This window comes from Pongo abelii, chromosome 6, assembly GCF_028885655.2.
Source record: "Pongo abelii isolate AG06213 chromosome 6, NHGRI_mPonAbe1-v2.0_pri, whole genome shotgun sequence".
NCBI lineage: Eukaryota > Metazoa > Chordata > Mammalia > Primates > Hominidae > Pongo > Pongo abelii.
In genome coordinates, this window is record NC_071991.2 from 146922188 (window position 1) to 146942865 (window position 20678).

Consider the following 20678-nt stretch of genomic DNA (forward strand, 5'->3'; position numbering starts at 1 on the left):
AGGGAAAAAATTTGATACAAAACTATGTATCAATTATCTAGCTAGCTAGAGACATGCTTTCATTCTATTGCTCAGGATGGGAAGCAGTGGGATTATCATAGCTCACTGCAGCCTTGAGCTCCTGGCCTCAAGTGATCCTCCTGCCTCAGCCTCCTAACTAGCTAGGGCCAAAGGTGGATACAGTTACGCCTGGGTTTTTGCTTGTTTGTTTTGTAGAGTCAGGGTTTCACTACATTGCCCAGGCTGGTGTCAAACTTTGGAGTCTCGCTGTGTTGCCCAAGCTGGGATGCAGTGGTGCGATCTCGGCCCAATGCAACCTCCGCCTCCCGGGTTCAAGTAATTCTCCTTTATCAGCCTCCCAAGTAGCTGGGACTACAGGCATGCGCCACCACGCCCAGCTAATTTTTGTATTTTTTGTAGAGACTGGGTTTCACCATGGCCAGGCTGACCTCAGGTGATCCACCCGCTTCGGCCTCCCAAAGTGTTGGGATTACAGGCGTCAGCCACTGAGCCTGGCGGAGCACTTTCTTATGTTATTAAGTAGCCTAACCCAGGTGGGGCGCGGTCCCTCACGCCTGCAATCCCGACAACTGTGATGGCCAAGGTGAGAAGATAGCTTCAACTCAGGAGTTCGAAATTGGCCCAGGCAACATAGCGAGGCCCCCCCCATCTCTAGAAAAAAAATACACAAATTAGGCCAGGTGCGCAGCGCGCCCGGCTAATTTTTGTATCTTTTGTAGAGACGGGGTTTCGTCATGTTGCCCAGGCTGGTCTCGAACTCCTGAGCCCAAGCCATCCATCCTCCCGCCTCGGCCTCCCAAAGTGCTGGGATTACAGTAGGGCCCAGCCAGCCTCACGTTTTATTTAGCAGCCCCTCCCTGTTGCACACTTGGATAGTTTCTTAATTTTTTTAGACAGGGTTTACCTCAATCTCGCAGGCTGGAATGCTGTGGTGGGATCATAGCTCACTGGAGCCTTGAACCTTTAGGTTCAAGTAGCTGGGGGGCTGAGGTAGGACTACAGAGATGGGGTTGCGCCACGGTGCTAGGCTGCTCTTGGCCTGAAGGGTCCTCCCGCCTCGGCCACGCCAGACCCAGCTCCAGGCACTGTAGCGCCCCAGTGAGGTAGCCAAACACCCGCGCCTCTCACGTCGCCGAAGGCTCACCTCTATGGTGTCGGCGAAGACGCGCCCTTGTGACGTCACGGAAGGCGCGTCCTTGTGACGTCACGGGAGGCCGACGCTCACGCGGAGCCAATCGGAACTCGCAGCGGGGCTGCTGGGTCTTCCAGGAGCGCGCATGAGCCCACGCTCGCTATGGGTGGCCGGGCTGGATGTAACCGGCTGCTGAGCTGGCAGTTCTGTGTCCCGAGGCTTCGGCCCGGCCGCCGCCGCAGGTAAGCTGCGAGGAGGAACTTTACGACTTCCCGGTCTTCGGGGCTGGGCGCAGCAAGGGCCAGACTCTGCGCTAGCAGGCGCTGAGCGCCAACCGGCCGGCACCTGTCGCAGAAGGTGCAACCGATCGCACTGTGGAGCAGAAGCTCCTCAATGGCCAGCGCCAGCTGCAGCCCCGGCCGCTGTTGTCTTTCTGTTGTTTTTCTAATTGCATGACGTTTAAGGCACGTTGCCTTAAAGTCTTGCTGTATCTTTTTTCTTCTTTTGTTTGTATTTTCCCTCACTTCCCGCTCCTGTGGTAATCATCCATTTTATTTGGTTTGGGTCTTATAGGTCTTGATTTATGCACTTTCCAGGTTGAGAGCTCACCTTTTCCATTTGGTAAGAAACTGAGCAATGGATGACGGCTGACTAGAAGTAGTCTTCTTTTTTTATAGTCTTCTTTTTTTATAGGTGCATGCTGTTCATCAGTAGTGCTAATTTGTCACTAATGCATACTTTGCTTTTCCCTTTTTGTGTGTGGCTAAAGCATAGTATAGCTGTACTGTACTTTGGGTGACTTTCTCAGTAGTTTTTCTTTAATGAATAATTTTATTTTTGTTAATATGTGATTTACAATATTACCTAAATGTTGTAGAGCTAGTTCCTAATATAAGATCAAATAAGAACAGACTAAATTTTTACTTTTTAATAGTAATAATATTGAGAAAGTATGAAAAAAATGTAGATGATGAACCACTTTTACATGTGACTCTTACAAATGTGAGCTAAGATTAAATGCTAAGATTATAATGGTATTTGCATTTTAATGTTACCAGCTCTCTACAGTTTAAAGTTTATGCATTTATCGATTGCTTATGTTTCTCACTGCATTCTTTGGCCCACTGGTTTTGGTTGTTTATAGCTATAGAATATAGAATTCCTTATGGTTATTCATTTCTCCTTTTAAGTAGAGTGATAGTTGTTAGAAGAAAAATACTCCCCCAATGCTTTCTCCTAGTGTTAATTCTTAAAGTGTGATTGACTTTTATTTACTTTTTGGTGCAGTAATTGCAGTTCATGAGTCAATGTTGATGTCACATAAACCTTAATTTTTAATGTTTCATTGTAGTGATGTCTCAGGCAGAATAAAATATTTAATGTAAATTGTAGCAGCAAACATTTAAGTTAAACTTAAATGTTTAAATCACTGTTAGTGATTAGCTTATTTTGCCTTCCTTGAAGCAGTTTGTCCTAAATTTCCATACGTTTGCATTTGTTTTTGCTATTCTAAAATTCCTTAGTTGCTGGCTTTGACCTTTTATGTTGCTGAGTTTTACACATCTATTTTCTCAATTGCCATATCCTAGGGGGCTTGGAGTACCCATAATACAGTGAGCCCACCTTCCTGGTCCCCAGACATTTCAGAAGATCGGGAAATTTTTAAACCCAGGCAGCTTCCTGGCAGTGCCATTTGGAGCATCAAAGTGGTAAATAAAATTGCATTTACATTCATATATCATTTCTGTCTGATTTGTTTTGCCCTACTGGATGTTAAGAATTAAATTTCTTTTCTAGATTGAGCTTCCAGAAACACTTTTTAAATCTAAAAATTTTAATGTAAAGAAATAATATGCTTGCATTTAAAAATCAAGTATACATTTTTAATACCTCTTTTTATGGTTAATTCCTTTTGTTGTGATTACTACTGTTTTTATGAGGGAGAAGTCCTTGAGATGTAGACCAAAAGGTAATTAAGGACCTTTTCATTCATGATATCATAAAACTTTGTTGCTTAGAAAAAAGCAAAAGAAAAAACTCGATTAATTTATTATGTTCTCATGGAGAAGAAATACCAAAATTGTGGCAGATTTCATTGTCTGGTTAATACCTTAAAATGACAAGGCTTTTTCCCCCATGACATTGGTTGATGGCTCTGCCAGTCCTTGAAGTGAGTTAAGTAGTGTGATGCATTTTGAAGAGAAAAAAATTAATTTGAAAAAGTATTAACTCAAAAGTTAAAATACTTCATTGACTAGAGATGACAGTTTTTCTTCATATTCTATATTTAATGTTCTGGAATATGGCTGTTTAATTTAGACTAATCAAGGATTTTAAGGAATTCTAGATTATACTTTTATTTTCTTTCATGACTGGAAGAACTATTTTTTTTAACCTCCCTACCTCCCCCTGATATCATCCAAGATATTGAGGTATAAATATACCTCATTTGACAGTTTGATAATATAGACCACCAATTTTCACTTACTTTTTTTCTGGGTCAGCATTTCATGTTCGAGAAAATAAATTGAGAGATTACTGTAGTCTTGATTTTTAATCACTGACTTAATTTTTCAAAAATCTTTTATACCAATTTAAAAACAAAGCAAACTCGGCCGGGCGCAGTGGCTCACGCCTGTAATCCCAGCACTTTGGGAGGCTGAGGGGGCAGATCACTTGAGGTCAGGAGTTCAAGGCCAACCTGGCCAACGTGGTGAAACCCCGTCTCTACTAAAAATACAAAGAAATTTAGCCGGGCGTGGTGGCATGTGCCTGTAATCCCAGCTGCTAGGGAGGCTGAGGCAGAAGAATTGCTTGAACCCAGGAGACGGAGGTTGCAGTGAGCCAAGATCACACCATTGCACTCCAGCCTGGGCAAAGAAGTGAGACTCCGTCTGAAAAACAAACAAACAACCCAAAAAAACTAACCTGACCCCATCCATCTGTTGTTCAAAGAAGCTGATGCACTTCTCAAAAGGGATCTCAAGGAGAGCAGGGTAAGAGAAGATAGGAGTGGCAGTTTGAAACTGGGAGCTGGCTGTATTTATTACATCCAAAGGGAAAAAAGCCATTCCTCCCATTCCTTTTGTTCATGTGTATCTATTTTATGCTTACAGTATCACCATAAATTTTTGACTTGGAAACCATTCTGCTAAATAGGAAATAAGTTCATTTCAAACTGTGATAAGGGACATCAGCTGAAGATATGACATATTATTTAACTTATTGTGAGGGAAACATCTAAGTATTTTCCTGAGCATCTGGATAATTTTAAATAGACGTAGTTCATCTACTTAGGTAGGTGCCAGGTTTTTTCAAGGAGTAATTAATTAGTACCAACAAGGGTAAGGGGGCAGAGAACACCATACTCTGGTACTTAATGTCTGAAATTATCAGGGAATTTAACACATTTTCCCATAGGTTTACTTCTTGTGTAAGAAGTCAGATAAATTATTTCCATTTCAAGTATTTATTATTCAGATTATTTAAAGCAAAGCTTTCACAAAGCCTTTTGTCAGCTTTCCTATAATCCTCAAATAATTTTTCCTGGCTGGATGCTTTGGCTTACTCCTGTAATCCTGGAACTTTGGGAGGCAGAAGCAGGAGGATCACTTGAGCCCGAGAGTTCTAGGCTGCAGTGAGCTGTGATCACACTACTGCACTCCAGCCTGAGTGACGGAGCAAGTTCTTGTCTCAAAAATAAAAGTAATAACAATAATAATGAATTTTCCTCTAAATACAATGGTGAATGAGGTAGAAATGTTGAGTTCATAAGAGAACTGTTGAATAGTGAAGGAAACTGACTTAATTTTAATGACGGGAAGAATACTGTTACACACTAGCAAAAATGAACTTTCATGCTGGTGTAGCAGTACAGAATATGGTTCCAACCCAGGGACGCTGGAGCCAGACTTGCTAGCTAAGTGACCTTGGACAAGTTACTTAACCTTTTTATTCCTCAGCACACTCATCTCAAATGGGGATAATAAAACCTACTATATGGGATTGTTGAGAGTAAAAAATACTTAGATTAGTACATAGTAAGTACTCAATAGATGTTAGCTAGTACTGTAATCACCACGAGACCAGTTAACGAGAGAGTTCTTCCTTATACTTACTCTATATTGAATACAATTTGTTGCACTTCGAAATATCTGGATCAGGCTATAGTTGTTGTCGGCACCGAGAATGTAGGAGTGGGAAAGAGAAAAATCATGCAAAGGCTTGCTGATAGTGTTCACAGTGACAGGCCTAAGGTATGATTCTAAGGTTGTGTAAGCATTTTATATTTAGATTTTTAAGTTGTGGAATATACTTTTGAAGATAAAAATAATAAGCCAGGTCTCTTAATAGTTACCTAAAGAAGTGTTTGTGTAACATTTAATAAAATGTTTTCTCTCAGTGGCATTTGGATTTAAAAATTATTTTGGGCTGTCACAGAATGTTGACTTTTCCTCATCTGTCACATAGGGCTGTGGGTCTGGATTTCTAGGAAAGCGGAGACCTCGAGGTGCGGGACTGTCGGGGCGAGGTGGCCGAGGCAGGTCAAAGCTGAAAAGTGGAATCGGAGCTGTTGTATTGCCTGGGGTGAGGCTTGCTTCATGTATATTTTCTCTAATCTAAATGTTAGTTAATGATGAAAATCTCATAGCAAGTTATTTTGATCTTAAGAGTCATATAAATAGGTCAAAATGTTTATTTTACTGTCCTACTTTGCTTTTTTTTTTGAGCCTCTGGTTACGTTTTCTTGTATATTTACTTTCTCATCCTTTCTCTTTTCTTACCTTCCTCTTTGACTCCTTATCTTTCTATGCCAACCCTCTCTAAAAAGTCAGTATGTAATATAGTTGCTCTTTTATTTAAAAAATTTTAAGATTGATAGATATTTGCTTACTAACATGTTATGAGGCTTTATTTATATGTGTATTACAAATTTATTTGCTAACTACTAGCAAATATTTTATGTAATAACTTCGCTATTTTATTAAAATCCTGTTTTTAAAATTCTGAAATGTCATTTTAAGTATAGGAGACACGTGAAATTGTTCAAGTTTACTACTAAACCAGGAATAAGGAAGCTTAGATTCTCGTCCTTTTGTCAAAAAGAAAAATTTTAAAACCAGGCTTATTGAGGTATAGTTGATATAAGCTATATTTGACATGTATAATTCCATAAGCTTTGATATATATATACACCCTTGAAAACGATACCACAATCATGATAGTGAATATATTCATCTCCCAAAGTTTCTGCATGCCCCTCTGTAATTTTCTGCATTCCCCCTGCCATCCGTCCTTGTCCCCAAGATTAGTTTGCATTTTCTAGAGTTGTATATAAGTGGAATCATACAGAACTGTACGCTTTTTGGACTGATTTATTTCAGCACAGTTATTTGGAGATTCATCTATGCTGTTGCATTTGTTAACAGTGTACTCCCTTTTCTTGCTGAGTATTAATAAAACGGTGGGTGCACCATGGTTGTAGACCTGTGCACTTCTTTTTTTCTTCTTTTTTTTTTTTTTCTGAGACAGGTTCTCGTTCTAATTCCTGGGCTGGAGTCCACTGGTGCGATCATAGCTAACTCCAGCTTCGACCTCCCACCTCTGTCTCCCAAGTAGCTGGGACCATAGGTGTGTGCCACCACACCCAACTGCTTTTTAAAAATTTTTAATAGAGACAGCATCTCAGTATGTTGTCCAGGCTGGTCTCGAACTTCTGAGCTCAAGCAATTTTCCCACCTTGGCTTCCCAAAGTGCTGGGATTACAGGCCTGAGTCACCATGCCCCAGCCTGTAGTCTTACATTCTTGTAATGTCTTCGTCTGGTTTTGGTATCAGCATAACTCCAGCTTCATAGAATGAATCAGGAAGTATATTCTCCTCTTCAGTTTTCTGGAAAAGTTGTGTAGTAGTGGAAATGTATCTTCTTATATTATACGTGAATTTATTAGTGAAACCATCTTGGCCTGAAATTTTCTTTGTGGGGGGTTTTTGTTGTGTTTTCTTTTTTTTTTTTTCTTTCTTTCTTTTGAGATGGAGTTTCGCTCTTGTTGTGTAGGCTGGAGTGCAATGCCACAATCTCAGCTCATGCAACCGCTGCCTCCCAGGTTCAAGTGATTCCCCTGCCTCAGCCCCCTGGGTAGCTGGGATTACAGGTGCCTGCCAGCACGCCTGGCTAATTTTTTTTTTGTATTTTTAGTGGAGACAGTTTTTCACCAGTTGGCCAGGCTGGTCTCGAACTCCTGACCTCAGGTGATCCACCTGCCTCGGCCTCCCAAAGTGTTGGGATTATAGGCGTGAGCCACCATGCCCAGGCTGGAGTGCAGTGGCATGATCTCTGCTCACTACAGCCTCCACCTCCCAGGTTCAAGCAATTCTCCTGCCTCAGCCTTCTGAGTAGCTGGGATTACTGGCGTGCACCAACATGCCTGGCTAATTTTTGTGTTTTGGGTAGAGATGGGGTTTCGCCACGTTGGCCAGGCTGGTCTCGAGCTCCTGGCCTCGGGTGATCCGTCTCCCAAAGTGCTGGGATTACGGGATGAGCCACCGGCGCCCAGCCTGTGGGACAGTTTTTAACAACAAATTTTATTTCTTTAATAGGTACCTATTTAGGTTATCTGTCTCTCCTTGCATAAATTTGCATCTTTCAAGAAATTTGTTCATTTTGTCTATCTTGACAAAGGAATGGAGTTGATCATAATGTTTCTTATTATTTTAATACCTGTAGAATCTGTAGTGATTTCACCTTCCTCATTCTTGATATTAATAATTTGTATCTTGTCTTATTTTTTTCCTGATCAGTCTGGCTAGAGATTTATCAATCTTATTGATCTTCTTGAGTCAGCCTTTGTTTTGATGGACTTTCCTCTATTTTCTTTCCCCTTTCTGTTTTATTGATTTATATTCTCATCTTTATTTTTTCTTATCTTCTCACTTTGAGTTTAATTTGATCTTCTTTTTTTGTTTACTCTTATGTGTCCCTGCTTGGAAGGGACACTTGTGAAGTTTAGGTCAGAGCTTTCTATTCTCCTTGGCTTATATCTGTGGTCTAGGAAAATGAAATTTCTATCACCTTCTGGATAAATCACACTATTATCTATGCAGGCAACAATAGCACATATTTTCTCAAAGATTACCTTTGCCCTCAAGGTAGATTTTATTTTTCTAGCAGTCTAAAGGTCATGAAAATAAATTATAAAATAAAAACAGTGGATCTTCAAGCTAGATGATACTGTTTTCTTTCTTGCATGGACAATTATTTTAAAATATTTTGGTTTTTCTGCACTTATTATTTAAATATGACTCCCCACCCCCACTTGAATCTAGGGACATTGTAGTTTTCTACTGCAGACTTTGTTTCTAGTTTATACTGGGAATATATTGTTTATCATTTTCAGTGAAAGCATTCACTGGTTAAATTTCCTTTTAAAAATAATAATGGATCTTTACAATTTCTTTGAGCTGCTCAGTGTGTATAATGTGTTGAATTTTCTGTTAGTGGTTGGGAGGTAGAAATAGATACTTCATCTCTATTTTAGCCATTTCCATAATTATATATCTCAATAGTCTTGTCAATGCATCAGTAGTCCTATGACTGAATTAATGATTACTTTTAGTAGTCACTTAATTTCTTACTGATGATGATGATTCTACTTTTGTGAATCATCTTGGATGATTCTCTAAAATCTTAGAAAGCTAATTTTGTTAATGCTATGCATATAACACATCAATACATTTTCTCTATTAAAAAAATTAAAGCATTATAGGTAGATCAGAATTTACCATTACTAACTCCTCAGTCCTTCTTATTTCCCTGTTACCAGTTTGGTATATTTATATATTAGGTTGATCCATATGAAATGGCCAATATTATTTCTGAACTGATGAAAAGCAGCAATTTCTTATGATTCAACCTATTATATGTGCCCATAGACTACGTATAATGACTTTGCATGTTTTTATATTATAGTGCTATACCTCACATACTGTTCTGCAATTTATTTTTTCACTCAACAATGTCTTTTGATAATTTCTTTCATGGGAGTCTATACAAGTTTCTACCTCCCTACTTTTAAAATGTTGCATAATTTTCTAATGTTTGGATTTGTCATTGCTTTACTTACTCCCTAATGATGAATATTGGCATTATTAACACTTGTAGTCATTAGGGTTCATATGACTATAAATTGCTCTTGTAAAGCATTAGTACTATCCATAAAACTGCTTTTAGGCTGGGCGCGGTGGCTCATGCCTGTAATCCCAGCACTTTGGGAGGCCGAGGTGGGCGGATCATGAGGTCAGGAGACCGAGACCATCCTGGCTAACACGGTGAAACCCCGTGTCTACTAAAAATACAAAAATACAAAAAATTAGCCGGGCATGGTGGCAGACGCCTGTAGTCCCAGCTACTCGGGAGGCTGAGGCAGGAGAATGGCGTGAACCTGGGAGACCGAGCTTGCAGTGAGCCGAGATTGCGCCACTGCACTCCAGCCTGGGCGACATAGGGAGACTCCGTCTCAAAAACAAACAAACAAACAAAAAAACTGCTTTTAAATGTATTTGTATTGAAAAATACTGAGATGTAGTCCTTCTATTTACTTAACCAACCTTCCTTCCTTCTTTCCTTTCTTCCTTCCTTTTTTTTTTTTTTTTTTTTGAGACAGGGTCTCACTCTGTCACCCAGGCTGGAGTGCAGTGGCGTAATCTTGGCTCACTGTAACCTCTGCCTCCTGGGTTCAAGTGATTCTTCTGCCTCAGCCTCCTGAGTAGCTGAGACTACAGGCGTGTGCCACCATGCTCGGCTGTTTTTTGTATTTTTGGTAGAGACAGGATTTCACCATGTTGCCCAGACTGGTCTCGAACTCCTGAGCTCAAGCGATCCACCCACTTTAGCCTCCCAAAGTGCTAAGATTATAGGCATGAGCCACCACACCCAGCTGGTTAATCTTCTTTCAGTTGTTCCTCAAGAAAAGTAATTCAGTTGTTTTATGTTTTGACCTTGAACATAACCTGTTGTGTTTCAACTCTGTCTTTCCAGGCTTAGGTTGTAAGCTTTTTAAAGAAAGAGGATTGTATTTTATGATTTTGGCAGTGCCCTCCTTGTCTTCTTCTACAACTTCTAGTTCAGAGCTTTATTTTGTTTCATAATCACTCTAGAAATTATTAACAAACCAGTGGATACTTAGTTGATTTAGTCAAATAGAACTAAGTCCAGACTGAACAATCTTGGTTGATAATCATTTGGCTAATATTGAAATTTTGATGTTATTCAAAATAATATTCTAAAGCGGTGCTAATAGAAATATAATGAGAACCACATATGCAATTTAAAACTTCCTAGTAGCCACATTAAAAAGTTATAGTGAGCTGGGTGCAGTGGATCATTTGAGGTCAGGAGTTAGAGACCAGCCTGACCAATATGGTGAAACCCCGTCTCTATTAAAAATACAGAAATTAGCTGGGCATGGTGGTGGACAACTGTAATCCCAGCTACTTGGGAGGCTGAGACAGGAGAACAGCTTGAACCAGGAGGCAGAGGTTGCAACGAGCTGAGATCGTGCCATTACACTCCAGCCTGGGCAACAAGAGTGAAACTCCTCTCAAAACAAAATAAAGGTTATAGTGAACAGGCGAAATTAATTTTAATGCCTTCCATTTCGACCGATATATCTAAAATATTACCATTTCAACATGTAATATGTAATTATGTGCTGTATTTTATGTTTGCAGGACATCTCAGTTCAGACTAGCTACATTGCAGATCCCAAGTGTGTGTCATTCAAACAGTGATAGATTTGTGTGTGTACATACATATAATATTATCATTTATAGTTTCTTGATTAGAATTCTGTATAATCAAGTCTTACTAAGACAGGTTTATTATATTTTCTCATTACTTCTTGGTCTATAGGAATTCTACCTCTAAAGAGAGAATTAGGTGAATAATAAAATGTCATGACTCCATTTTACGGTAGTATCTTAGCATTAATATTTGGAATTGTTATTCTAGACCTTAGCAAAAATGTATGTTTTGATTATGAATTTTCTGAAGCTTTCCAGTTAAGTGTAAAACAAGTGAAAAATATAACTTCGTATTTTGTGTATTTTGCTTTTTATAGGTGTCTACTGCAGATATTTCATCAAATAAGGATGATGAAGAAAACTCTATGCACAATACAGTTGTGTTGTTTTCTAGCAGTGACAAGTTCACTTTGAATCAGGTTTGAACTTGACAATTTACTGTCTTCCTCATTGAATTCCTCCTTGCACATTTCTGCTTTATCTCATATACACAGAGGTCATCCAGTATTAAGCTATAGAGCTATATTAGTTAAGAAGGTATTTTTAAAGTAAAATTTGTAGGTTTTTAGCTTAGTCTCCATTTAAAATATGTTCTGTTTTCTTAACTTCAGGATATGTATGTAGTTTGTGGCAGTTTTGGCCAGGGAGCGGAAGGAAGATTACTTGCCTGTTCTCAGTGTTGTCAGTGTTACCATCCATACTGTGTCAGTATTAAGGTAAACATCCTTCAATTGAGTTAACAAATATGTATTGAATTTTTATTTGGTTTTAGTAGTAACATGAGCTCCCAGTTCTCACAATTAAGTATTATGATTATTAAACATATGTGACAGTATTTAAGTACTTTAAATACTGCTTTTAAGGGTTTCCTATCTCAAGAAATTTGCTCCTCTATAAATCTTATATTGTACTAATATCCTGCTTTTGTCTTGAAAAAGTAAAACATAGAAATATATGCATTTAATTTAAAAGACAATTTATACTATTCACAAAGATTTTAGGTTTAGCTGATTCATTTTGTCTGTTGATTTAAAAAGCTGAGAACTGGAGTATTTAGTAAAAAATTATTAGCCCATTCTGTTCTTTCCCGCATTCTCTCTCCTCTGCTCACTCGTATACAAAAAGACATTTTCTCCTTATAGCCAAAAGAGACAAAACAAGTGTCATATTTAATGCAATGGGTAATAATCGAGAGTCAGCACTGCTCACTTTCAAGCATTTCAGGATAGAGGCTTTCTGGGGAACCTTTTAAGTGGTATCGTGTGCTTGGTTTTAAATATGGACAGGTCTCAATACTTTAGTAGTTGTATCTAAGGTTCTTGGTTTTTTCTTTTTAAGAACTCAGTCTTAATAAAACTTACATATTTGAATAAAGTGTCATGGCCACTGGAAGCAAGCATGGAGGTATAGCTGTACAGCAGAGGTCTTAAACTGTATACTCCACAAGTAAATCTTTTCTAGTACTGCCATACTATGTAATATAAATACTAACCTCAGTTTCAATAATAGGTTGTGAACCATGAGTGATTTTTATACCTTTCTCCCCTGCCCTTCAAACATCACTGTATTATATCATTGTCAGTAAAATGTCAGTATAGTAAGCAAATCAACATTTTCTCCTTGAGAATTCTTTGTTGATAACTACACTAGTATTTATTTTATAGGGTAATACAGGTTTTTGTGAATTTAGGAATCAAAATGAAAGATTGTAATTAATACTATCCAAAATAGAAGACTAGTACGGTTAATTTATGTAGTCTTTTAAAATTAGTTGCTCATGGTATGTGACTGAAAAACACAGAGTATATAAAGCCAATTAAAAAATAGAGTTATATATGCATAAAACATTTTTCTTTGTACTTTATATTCTGTATAAAAGTTGCTGCCATTATTAGATTTTGTTTTTTAGAATACTTAATGTTTTGGACCTAAGGAAATTGAATAAGGTCCCTTTCAAGATAGTAATGTATTTCTTTTAACCCATCCAACAATTACCGAATTCCCATTTTACAGATGAGTACGACTTACATAAGTTAAGATTGGACAATTAGTGCACTATCAAACACCTAGTTACTGGTAGAGCTAGAATTTGAATTCCTGTTTTTAAAAATTGTGTGTGGTTCCTTTTACACGATGACACTGTTTTGGACAGTATAGAATACTGCAGTCTCATTGAGAAATACAGCAGTATCTAGAAATATACTAGGGATATGTGAATTGGCTCAGCTTGCATTTTTATTGTAGGAGGCAATTGTTTGTGGATAAGTTTGATACCTTTGAAGCTTCTTTTTAAGCTTGCTGGGGCAAGTCTAGAAAGCCTTCACTCTAAGTTGGATATTTTCAAACTTTATGGTTTTAGAACCTTAACACTCATTAAAATTACTGGGGACTCCATAGTTTTTGTTTATGAGGATTTTAACTATAGACTATTCAGCATTTTAGAAATTAAAACTAGGAACATTTTATAATACAAGACTACAGAAGCACAACCTGTACAATGTCAATGTAATATTATGATACAACATGTAGCCTCTGTAAACACCACTGTGTAATTGTGAATGAATTAAAGTGAAAAAAGGCAAATTAAATCTCACTATTATTTAAACTTGTTTTAACGTTACAGACCCACTGGGGTTCCCTAGACCACATTTTGGTAGCTGCGGTGCTACCATTAGTTTAACCCTATAGTTAAGACTTGGCCTTTCTGGGATCTCTACTGAATTCTACCTCCTGTTCACCAGTGTCTTTGTACTCTGACTGGTTGTGCTTCACTTGTCTTTGAGCCTTTTGCAAGCTCTGGTAATTGTGCAGCTTACAAATTCCCAGTAGATGTACTTTCCCCTGGTTGTGGGTCTTTGGGCTTCTAGAAGTACGGCTTGGTGTTCCACCAAAGACTTCAGGGGATCCTTTGTAGATTTCTGGAGCTCTTAGTCGTTATTGCTTCTTCATTTTGGGTACTGTGTCCCGCAAATTCCACTGCCTCGCCTTCCCTAACCTCAGCGAGGCCATTGATTGTACTCTGCTGAGGTTCTCCTTCCCTGGGCAGCGTTCTGGAAAATGTTTCTAGGCAGGATATCATAGGACTCCCTGAGTGTTTCCTTCCTCTCAGATACCACTGTCTCCTGTACTATGTGTTGTCCAATATCTGAAAACAGTTGTTTCATATACTTTGTCCAATTTTCTACTATCTTATGGGAGAACAGGCTGGTCCCACCTACTCCATTATAGTTGAAGCGTGTATCCGTATTAGATTATAAAACATATCTGTAACAACTTTGGACATGGTGCCATGGATGGAATCCTGGATGACATCTTATTTGAAAAAACTTTTAAAACTAAGGCTAAACTGGTTCAAACGGAAGAAAAAAATGACAGTACAACCCCAGTACCTAGGTTAAAAGGAAATTTCAAAGAGGGAGAAATTGTTCAAGTGTTGAAGTACTAGAAGTCAAGAAACACAAACACTAATGTTTCCATTAGATTTGAGAATAAGAAGGTCTTGACAAGCCTGGCTTAAGCAGGTATGAGTGGATGTGGGTGTAGAGACCAGACTGTAGTGTTTCGAAGAGTGAATATAAGCTGAGAAACTTGAGAGTTTGGTTGTAAAAGGGACCACAGGTATCTGTGAAGAAAACTGAGTAGGAATGAAGATAAATATGTTAAAAATTCTGCCACTAAACACCTCAGATCTGTCTGCCACTTTATCTTCAGGTCATTGTTTAAGCCAGGGGCAGGCAGACTGGCCCATAGACTAAATCTGGCCCATTTCCTGTGTTTGCAAATAAACTTTTATTGAAATATGGCCATGTTCTTTTGTTTACATACATTTGTAGCGGTTTTTGCATTACACTGGCAGAGTTTTTATAAAGTTGCAACAGATCATATGGCCCTCAAAACTTTCTGTTTACTCTCTGGCCCTTTCTTGGAAATGTTTGCTGGCTACTGCTCTAAGCCACCCTGATCTTACCCCAGGCCATTTCTTTCATTTGGGCAAATAATATATTAACTTGGTAATCTAAGACAAATTCTTAAAAATCAATAAGCTAATCAAAATAACAAATATACATGTTTAAAAATCAAATGACATTAAAAGCCTTGTAATGGGCTGGGTGTGGTGCCTCACACCCGTAATCCCAGCACTTTGGGAGGCCGAGGCGGGTGGATCACTTGAGGGCAGGAGTTCAAGCCAGCCTGGCCAACACAGTAAAACCCCATCTCTACTAAAAATACAAAAATTAGCCGGGTGTGGTGGCTCATTCCTGTAGTCCTAGCTACTCAGGAGACTGAGCCAGGAGAATTATTTGAACATACGAGGCGGAGGTTGCAGTGAGCTGAGATCACACCACTGCACTCCATCCCAGGCAACAGAGCAAGACTCCATCTCAAAACAAAAAAACAAAACAAAACAAAACAACCAACTCTTGTCTTACTCTACCTCCATGTCTGAGGCAATCACTTTTAATCTTTTCAGGTCTTTTTTCTTGTGGTTAATGCTATAGCTCTAAATAATCAACTGATTTACTGCTTTATCAATGCTAGATTTTGTTGACTTTCTGCTATGAATAAATAAATTCTGATTTAGGTCTTAAAATACACCTTCCTTCTCCCAATATAGTTGTATTACTATGGTTAGTTCAATTATAAGGTGTTGGTTATGACTCAGTAAATGTTCACTGCAGCTCTAAACAGTGTACTGTGAGTTTCTTTTGTCTTTCATGGAGTTTTTAATAACAAGAAAGTAATAGTGACTCTCCATTCGTTCTTTGTTTTTGCCTACTATAGAACTATCATATAAGATTATTTTTTAAAGTACTGTTTTTTTCTGGGAGAAGTCCTACCCTCCTTCTAGACATTCCCTTCTCCTGCTCTGATATGTGCCAGTGGCTTCTAGGTGTGTTGTTCTCATCCTTAAACTTCCCTGGCCTGATGTCCTTTGTTGGATCTGTTGATTTATAGATCCCAAGTCTTCCTTTTCTTTATAATAGATCCTCATTCTGTTCCGCATATCTCTAAGTAACTTTATTAGAAGAATGAGGGAGCTGAATTTTGAGTCTTCCTGTGTCTACAACGTATTCTGTTTTCACACATAGTTGCTTGTGTAGCTAGGTTGAGAATTGTACTTTGAAAAGTATTTTCCTGTAGAATTGGAAACTTACACTCTTCTAGCATCTGGAGTTGGGAAGTTTGGTGCCATTCTGATGGGTGTTCCTTTGAATTTAACTCTTTTATTTTCTTCTCTGGTAGCTTTTAGGCTTTCATGTACCTCATGATCTGAATTTTTATTCTGTACCCTCATTACTTGCTGTTTCATTATAATGTGGGCGCTTGATTGGTTCTGTTTGAGGATCCTAGTCTTTTGAGATCTTTAAGAAGTTCCACAATCTTAATATTACATGGTGTGGCTTCCTTCAGGAGTTTAGTAGGGATTTGAAGTTTCCGAAATATTCTACTAACTTATACCCTTGAGAGAGAAGAGAATAAACAGAGGAGTGAATGTGAACTTCAGAATTCCTAGCTTCATAGTCTAAATAGAAATCCTCTAAGATCATAAAATGTTCCTAAGAACTCATGCTTTACGTTAATTTTTTTGGTATTTTTTCTATTGATTCTAAGCATGGAAATGTAGATGGAGATTTTGTTGATGCATTTTCAAATTATGTATCAATAATGGGGAAGCTTACTTGATTTCTTTAAAATCTGGTCACTATATCTATAAATATAGTGGACATGAAGTGTACAGCATAAGGTTGTTATGTGGACTTTAAAAAGGCATTAAAATATGTGCCATTTTCCATTATTCTGCTCAGTAGGCTCTTAAAAGCGTGTATGAACATGCCCAACCCAGTATTGGGCCTCCGTAGGTGCTCAATAAATGTTAGTTGATTGCCTCTTTTCTGCTTCTAGGTACATAAGCACCATATTAATTTATATAGTATATTTGATTATGTTAGGTTAATGCATAAATCACATGGATTGGTTGTTTCTTTTACAGATCACTAAAGTGGTTCTTAGCAAGGTTGGAGGTGTCTTGAGTGCACTGTGTGTGAGGCCTGTGGGAAGGCAACTGACCCAGGAAGACTCCTGCTGTGTGATGATTGTGACATAAGTTATCACACCTACTGCCTAGACCCTCCATTGCAGACAGTTCCCAAAGGAGGCTGGAAGTGCAAATGGTACTCTAGGGTTTGTTTGCCTTGTTAGTCTTTCAAGTTCAGAACTTTCTCATACCACTTTAGTTTTTAAAAATTAGCCACACCTATGTAATTGAATAATACACATATGCTATGATAGATACCACTAATCAGAAAAATTTTCACGTACACATTAAATCATTTCCCCCATTATGTTCGTATGTAGCTTCCTGAATTATAGTAACTGAATAGCTAAGAAAATAAAATTGAGACTTTTCGGGAGGATTTGGATTTCAAGTGTGTTTGGTGCAGACACTGTGGAGCAACATCTGCAGGTCTAAGATGTGAATGGCAGAACAATTACACACAGTGCGCTCCTTGTGCAAGCTTATCTTCCTGTCCAGTCTGCTATCGAAACTATAGAGAAGAAGATCTTATTCTGCAATGTAGACAATGTGATAGGTATTGTGCTATTTTTTCATCTTTTTAAAGCTTTTCTCTTTGAAATGTAGCAAAAAAAAAAAAAAAATGGAAAATAGCTTTTCCTTAATCACAAGTTTTAGGTACAGAACTTTTTGCCATGTAGATTTTTAGTCACCTAGAAACTTACAGAAGTGATTTCCTGTTTTGAATTCTCAACTCCAGACTAAAGTTTTTTGTTTGTTTGTTTGTTTGTTTGTTTAAATTTAGAGACAGAGACTTGCTCTGTCGCCAGGCTGGAGTGCAGTGGCGCTATCCTGGTTCACTGCAACCTCCACCTCCGCCTCCTGGGTTCAAGCGATTCTCCTGCCTCAGCCTCCCGAGTAGCTGGGACTACAGGTGCATGCCACCACGCCCAGCTAATTTTTGTATTTTTAGTAGAGACAGGGTTTCACCATGTTGGCCAGGATGGTCTCCATCTTTTGACCTTGTGATCCGCCTGCCTCAGCCTCCCAAAGTTTTTTGATTATAGGCGTGAGCCACTGTGTCCGCCTAAGACTAAAGATTTTTAATTTAGGCCTTTTTGAGGGTTTAGGAATCCCTTGAAATTAGATGGAGAATTATTGCCTTCATCAGTGCCGTTTCTTATGAAGGGTTTCTGAATCTTTTAATAGATTATAAAAAATATCTAACACATTCTGTTCTCCTTCAACCACTTTTTCTTAAAGCTCTAGATACTAGATATCTAGATATTAGATAGCACCTTCTGCCCTCCCTACGTAATTATGTGGAATTTCAAAATCAAGAATGTTTCCTTGCTTTCATTGGTATATTGTACTCTTTAGAAGTTAAGCAGTGAACATATGTTATTATTAATAGTATTATTTTATCAGTAGTACAGTATTCTTGGGACTCTGGCTACTAATTATTTGTTCCATTGCAAGACAACTTTTTACTTTCCCAATTACCATTCAACATTGCTTTACGTGAGATATGTCTACTTCAAATTAGATGCATTATCTGGAGCACATATATGCTAGCACTGCCATTTGCAGTTTTCTGAATACCTTTGTGTTTGCCCTAACTAGCTTCCTTGCTGTCTTTGAAATATTTAATATATGATGATAAAATAATTAGCTTCCTTATGTAATGTGCTTTGCTTCCTCTCTAATAGTTGTTCTCATTCCTTTTTTTTCCTTCTTAGCTCTAGGAAAGTTTTTCTGTTAATAGGGATAGTTAGGAGAAAAGGGCAAGGTAGGAGGAGCATGTGAGGCTTAGGGCTTTTAAGTTTGAAGACTCAGTGTTACAGGTTTTTAAAGGTAGCAGTTCTCAGTATATTCCATTTTTTAAAAAAAATTTACAAATATGGTCTTTTTAGATGGATGCATGCTGTTTGTCAGAACTTAAATACTGAGGAAGAAGTGGAAAATGTAGCAGACATTGGTTTTGATTGTAGCATGTGCAGACCCTATATGCCTGCGTCTAATGGTAAGAGAATAATTTAAACTGTGAGTCTGCACTCTTGTACCACTCACTTGCACCTTACTGTCCGTAACCAATGAATTAGCTTAGCTCTACTCTTTTCTCTTTGTGAAACTTACTTTGACAAGTATTTTATGAAAAATATTATTTTTGGTTATACATGACTTATCACAACTTGTTATAAAACAATTTACATGAAACAATAAAAAGCATATACTTTAGATGTAAACTATAGTTTTGCTTCCAAGGAACATGATCTTGTAGTTATTGACAATATGTCAAAATCCAATATGTTGATTCTTTCTTAGCCAGGTTTTCCTCCATGACTTATTTCCTTCATCACTTCTTGTTTTGTTGTTGCTTTAAAAAGCACTTTTAACTTTAGTGTTCAAACATTTATTTTAATAAATTGAGTATAGAAACAAATTTTAATCATGTATAAGTATTTAAATACACTTTACCTTTTCTGAAAAGAATTACCTGGATTTTTTTTTTTCCTTTCAGTGCCTTCCTCAGACTGCTGTGAATCTTCACTTGTAGCACAAATTGTCACAAAAGTGAAAGAGCTAGGTAAAATTTGAAATGCTTTACTTAATTTAATTAATTTACTTTCCTTAATTTTTACATAATTGGCTTGCCACTTGTCAAACCTGCTTCAATCATATGGGTGTTCTATCCAAATTCCGTAATGTTGGTAATCATTTCCACAATGATATATAAAATGTCATCCAGCTTTACTGGGGCAGTATTCCTATAAATTTCAGCAAGTTGGCAACAAAAATAACAGCTCTTAGAATAACCATTAATGCCATACTTGCTTTGGTTTCATTGATATGTTACTGTGCTTAATTATCAGTTAGCAGAAAATACAGCCTACTTAGCAAACAGATTTCTTTTAGAATTAATTCAATCTCTTAATTTTAAACAGATTTCTTTTAGAATTAATTCAGTCTCTTAATTTTTAAAATAATTAATAAGCCTAGTATGGTGATTAATATGATATTCTTATTAAACAGTCATTCTTTTGAATACTTGTATTTAATAGCACCTGATACAAAAACATTTGGATAGTACAGGAATTGTTCTAAGGAACAACAATTTTGTACATTTAAAATTAAATCTTCAGGATTAGTACTTATTTCTTACTTCTCCCTATTAGTAATTATGTTGATACTCTGATTTTTCCAGATGAGCTTCTGGAGTATTCTCTCTTCTCTTATGTAAATAGATCCCTGCCTTTTGATCTTTTCTAGGAAAAAGCTCATAGTGGATTAGCTGAGCATTGCATTTAGTTGCAGTGCTTCTAACTCTTTTTATTGGGACATGAAGATAGAAATGCCAGGAAGACTTTTTTGAGACAGAGTCTCGCCCTGTCGCCCAGGCTGGAGTGCAGTGGCACAATCTCGGCTCGCTGCAACCTCCACCTCCCGGGTTCAAGTGATTCTCCTGCCTCAGTCTCCCGCATAGCTGGGATTACAGGTGCCCGCCACCACGCCCGGCTAATTTTTTGTATTTTTAGAAGAGGCGGGGTTTCACTGTGTTAGCCAGGATGGTCTCGATCTCCCGACCTTGTGATCTGCCTGCCGCCTCGGCCTCCCAAAGTGCTGGGATTACAGGCGTGAGCCCCTGCACCAGGCCCAGGAAGACCATTTTTTAAAAACATGCAACCTTTCTGCCTATAATCCAAGGAAG

General features: G+C 38.0%; 1 protein-coding gene across 1 annotated transcript in view; it reads left to right on the plus strand.

Moving 5' to 3' along the window:
• The first annotated feature begins 1726 nt into the window (after positions 1–1726).
• LOC100432889 (histone-lysine N-methyltransferase 2C-like) overlaps positions 1727–20678 on the plus strand; it is a 105007-nt gene continuing 86055 nt past the window's right edge. The window contains 10 exon segments of the mRNA XM_063725810.1: positions 1727–1774; positions 2743–2862; positions 5624–5740; positions 11271–11372; positions 11565–11669; positions 16946–16964; positions 16967–17136; positions 17383–17546; positions 18883–18992; positions 19491–19556. Of these exon segments, the coding sequence (XP_063581880.1) occupies positions 11319–11372; positions 11565–11669; positions 16946–16964; positions 16967–17136; positions 17383–17546; positions 18883–18992; positions 19491–19556 (688 nt within the window). The 5' untranslated portion in view covers positions 1727–1774; positions 2743–2862; positions 5624–5740; positions 11271–11318.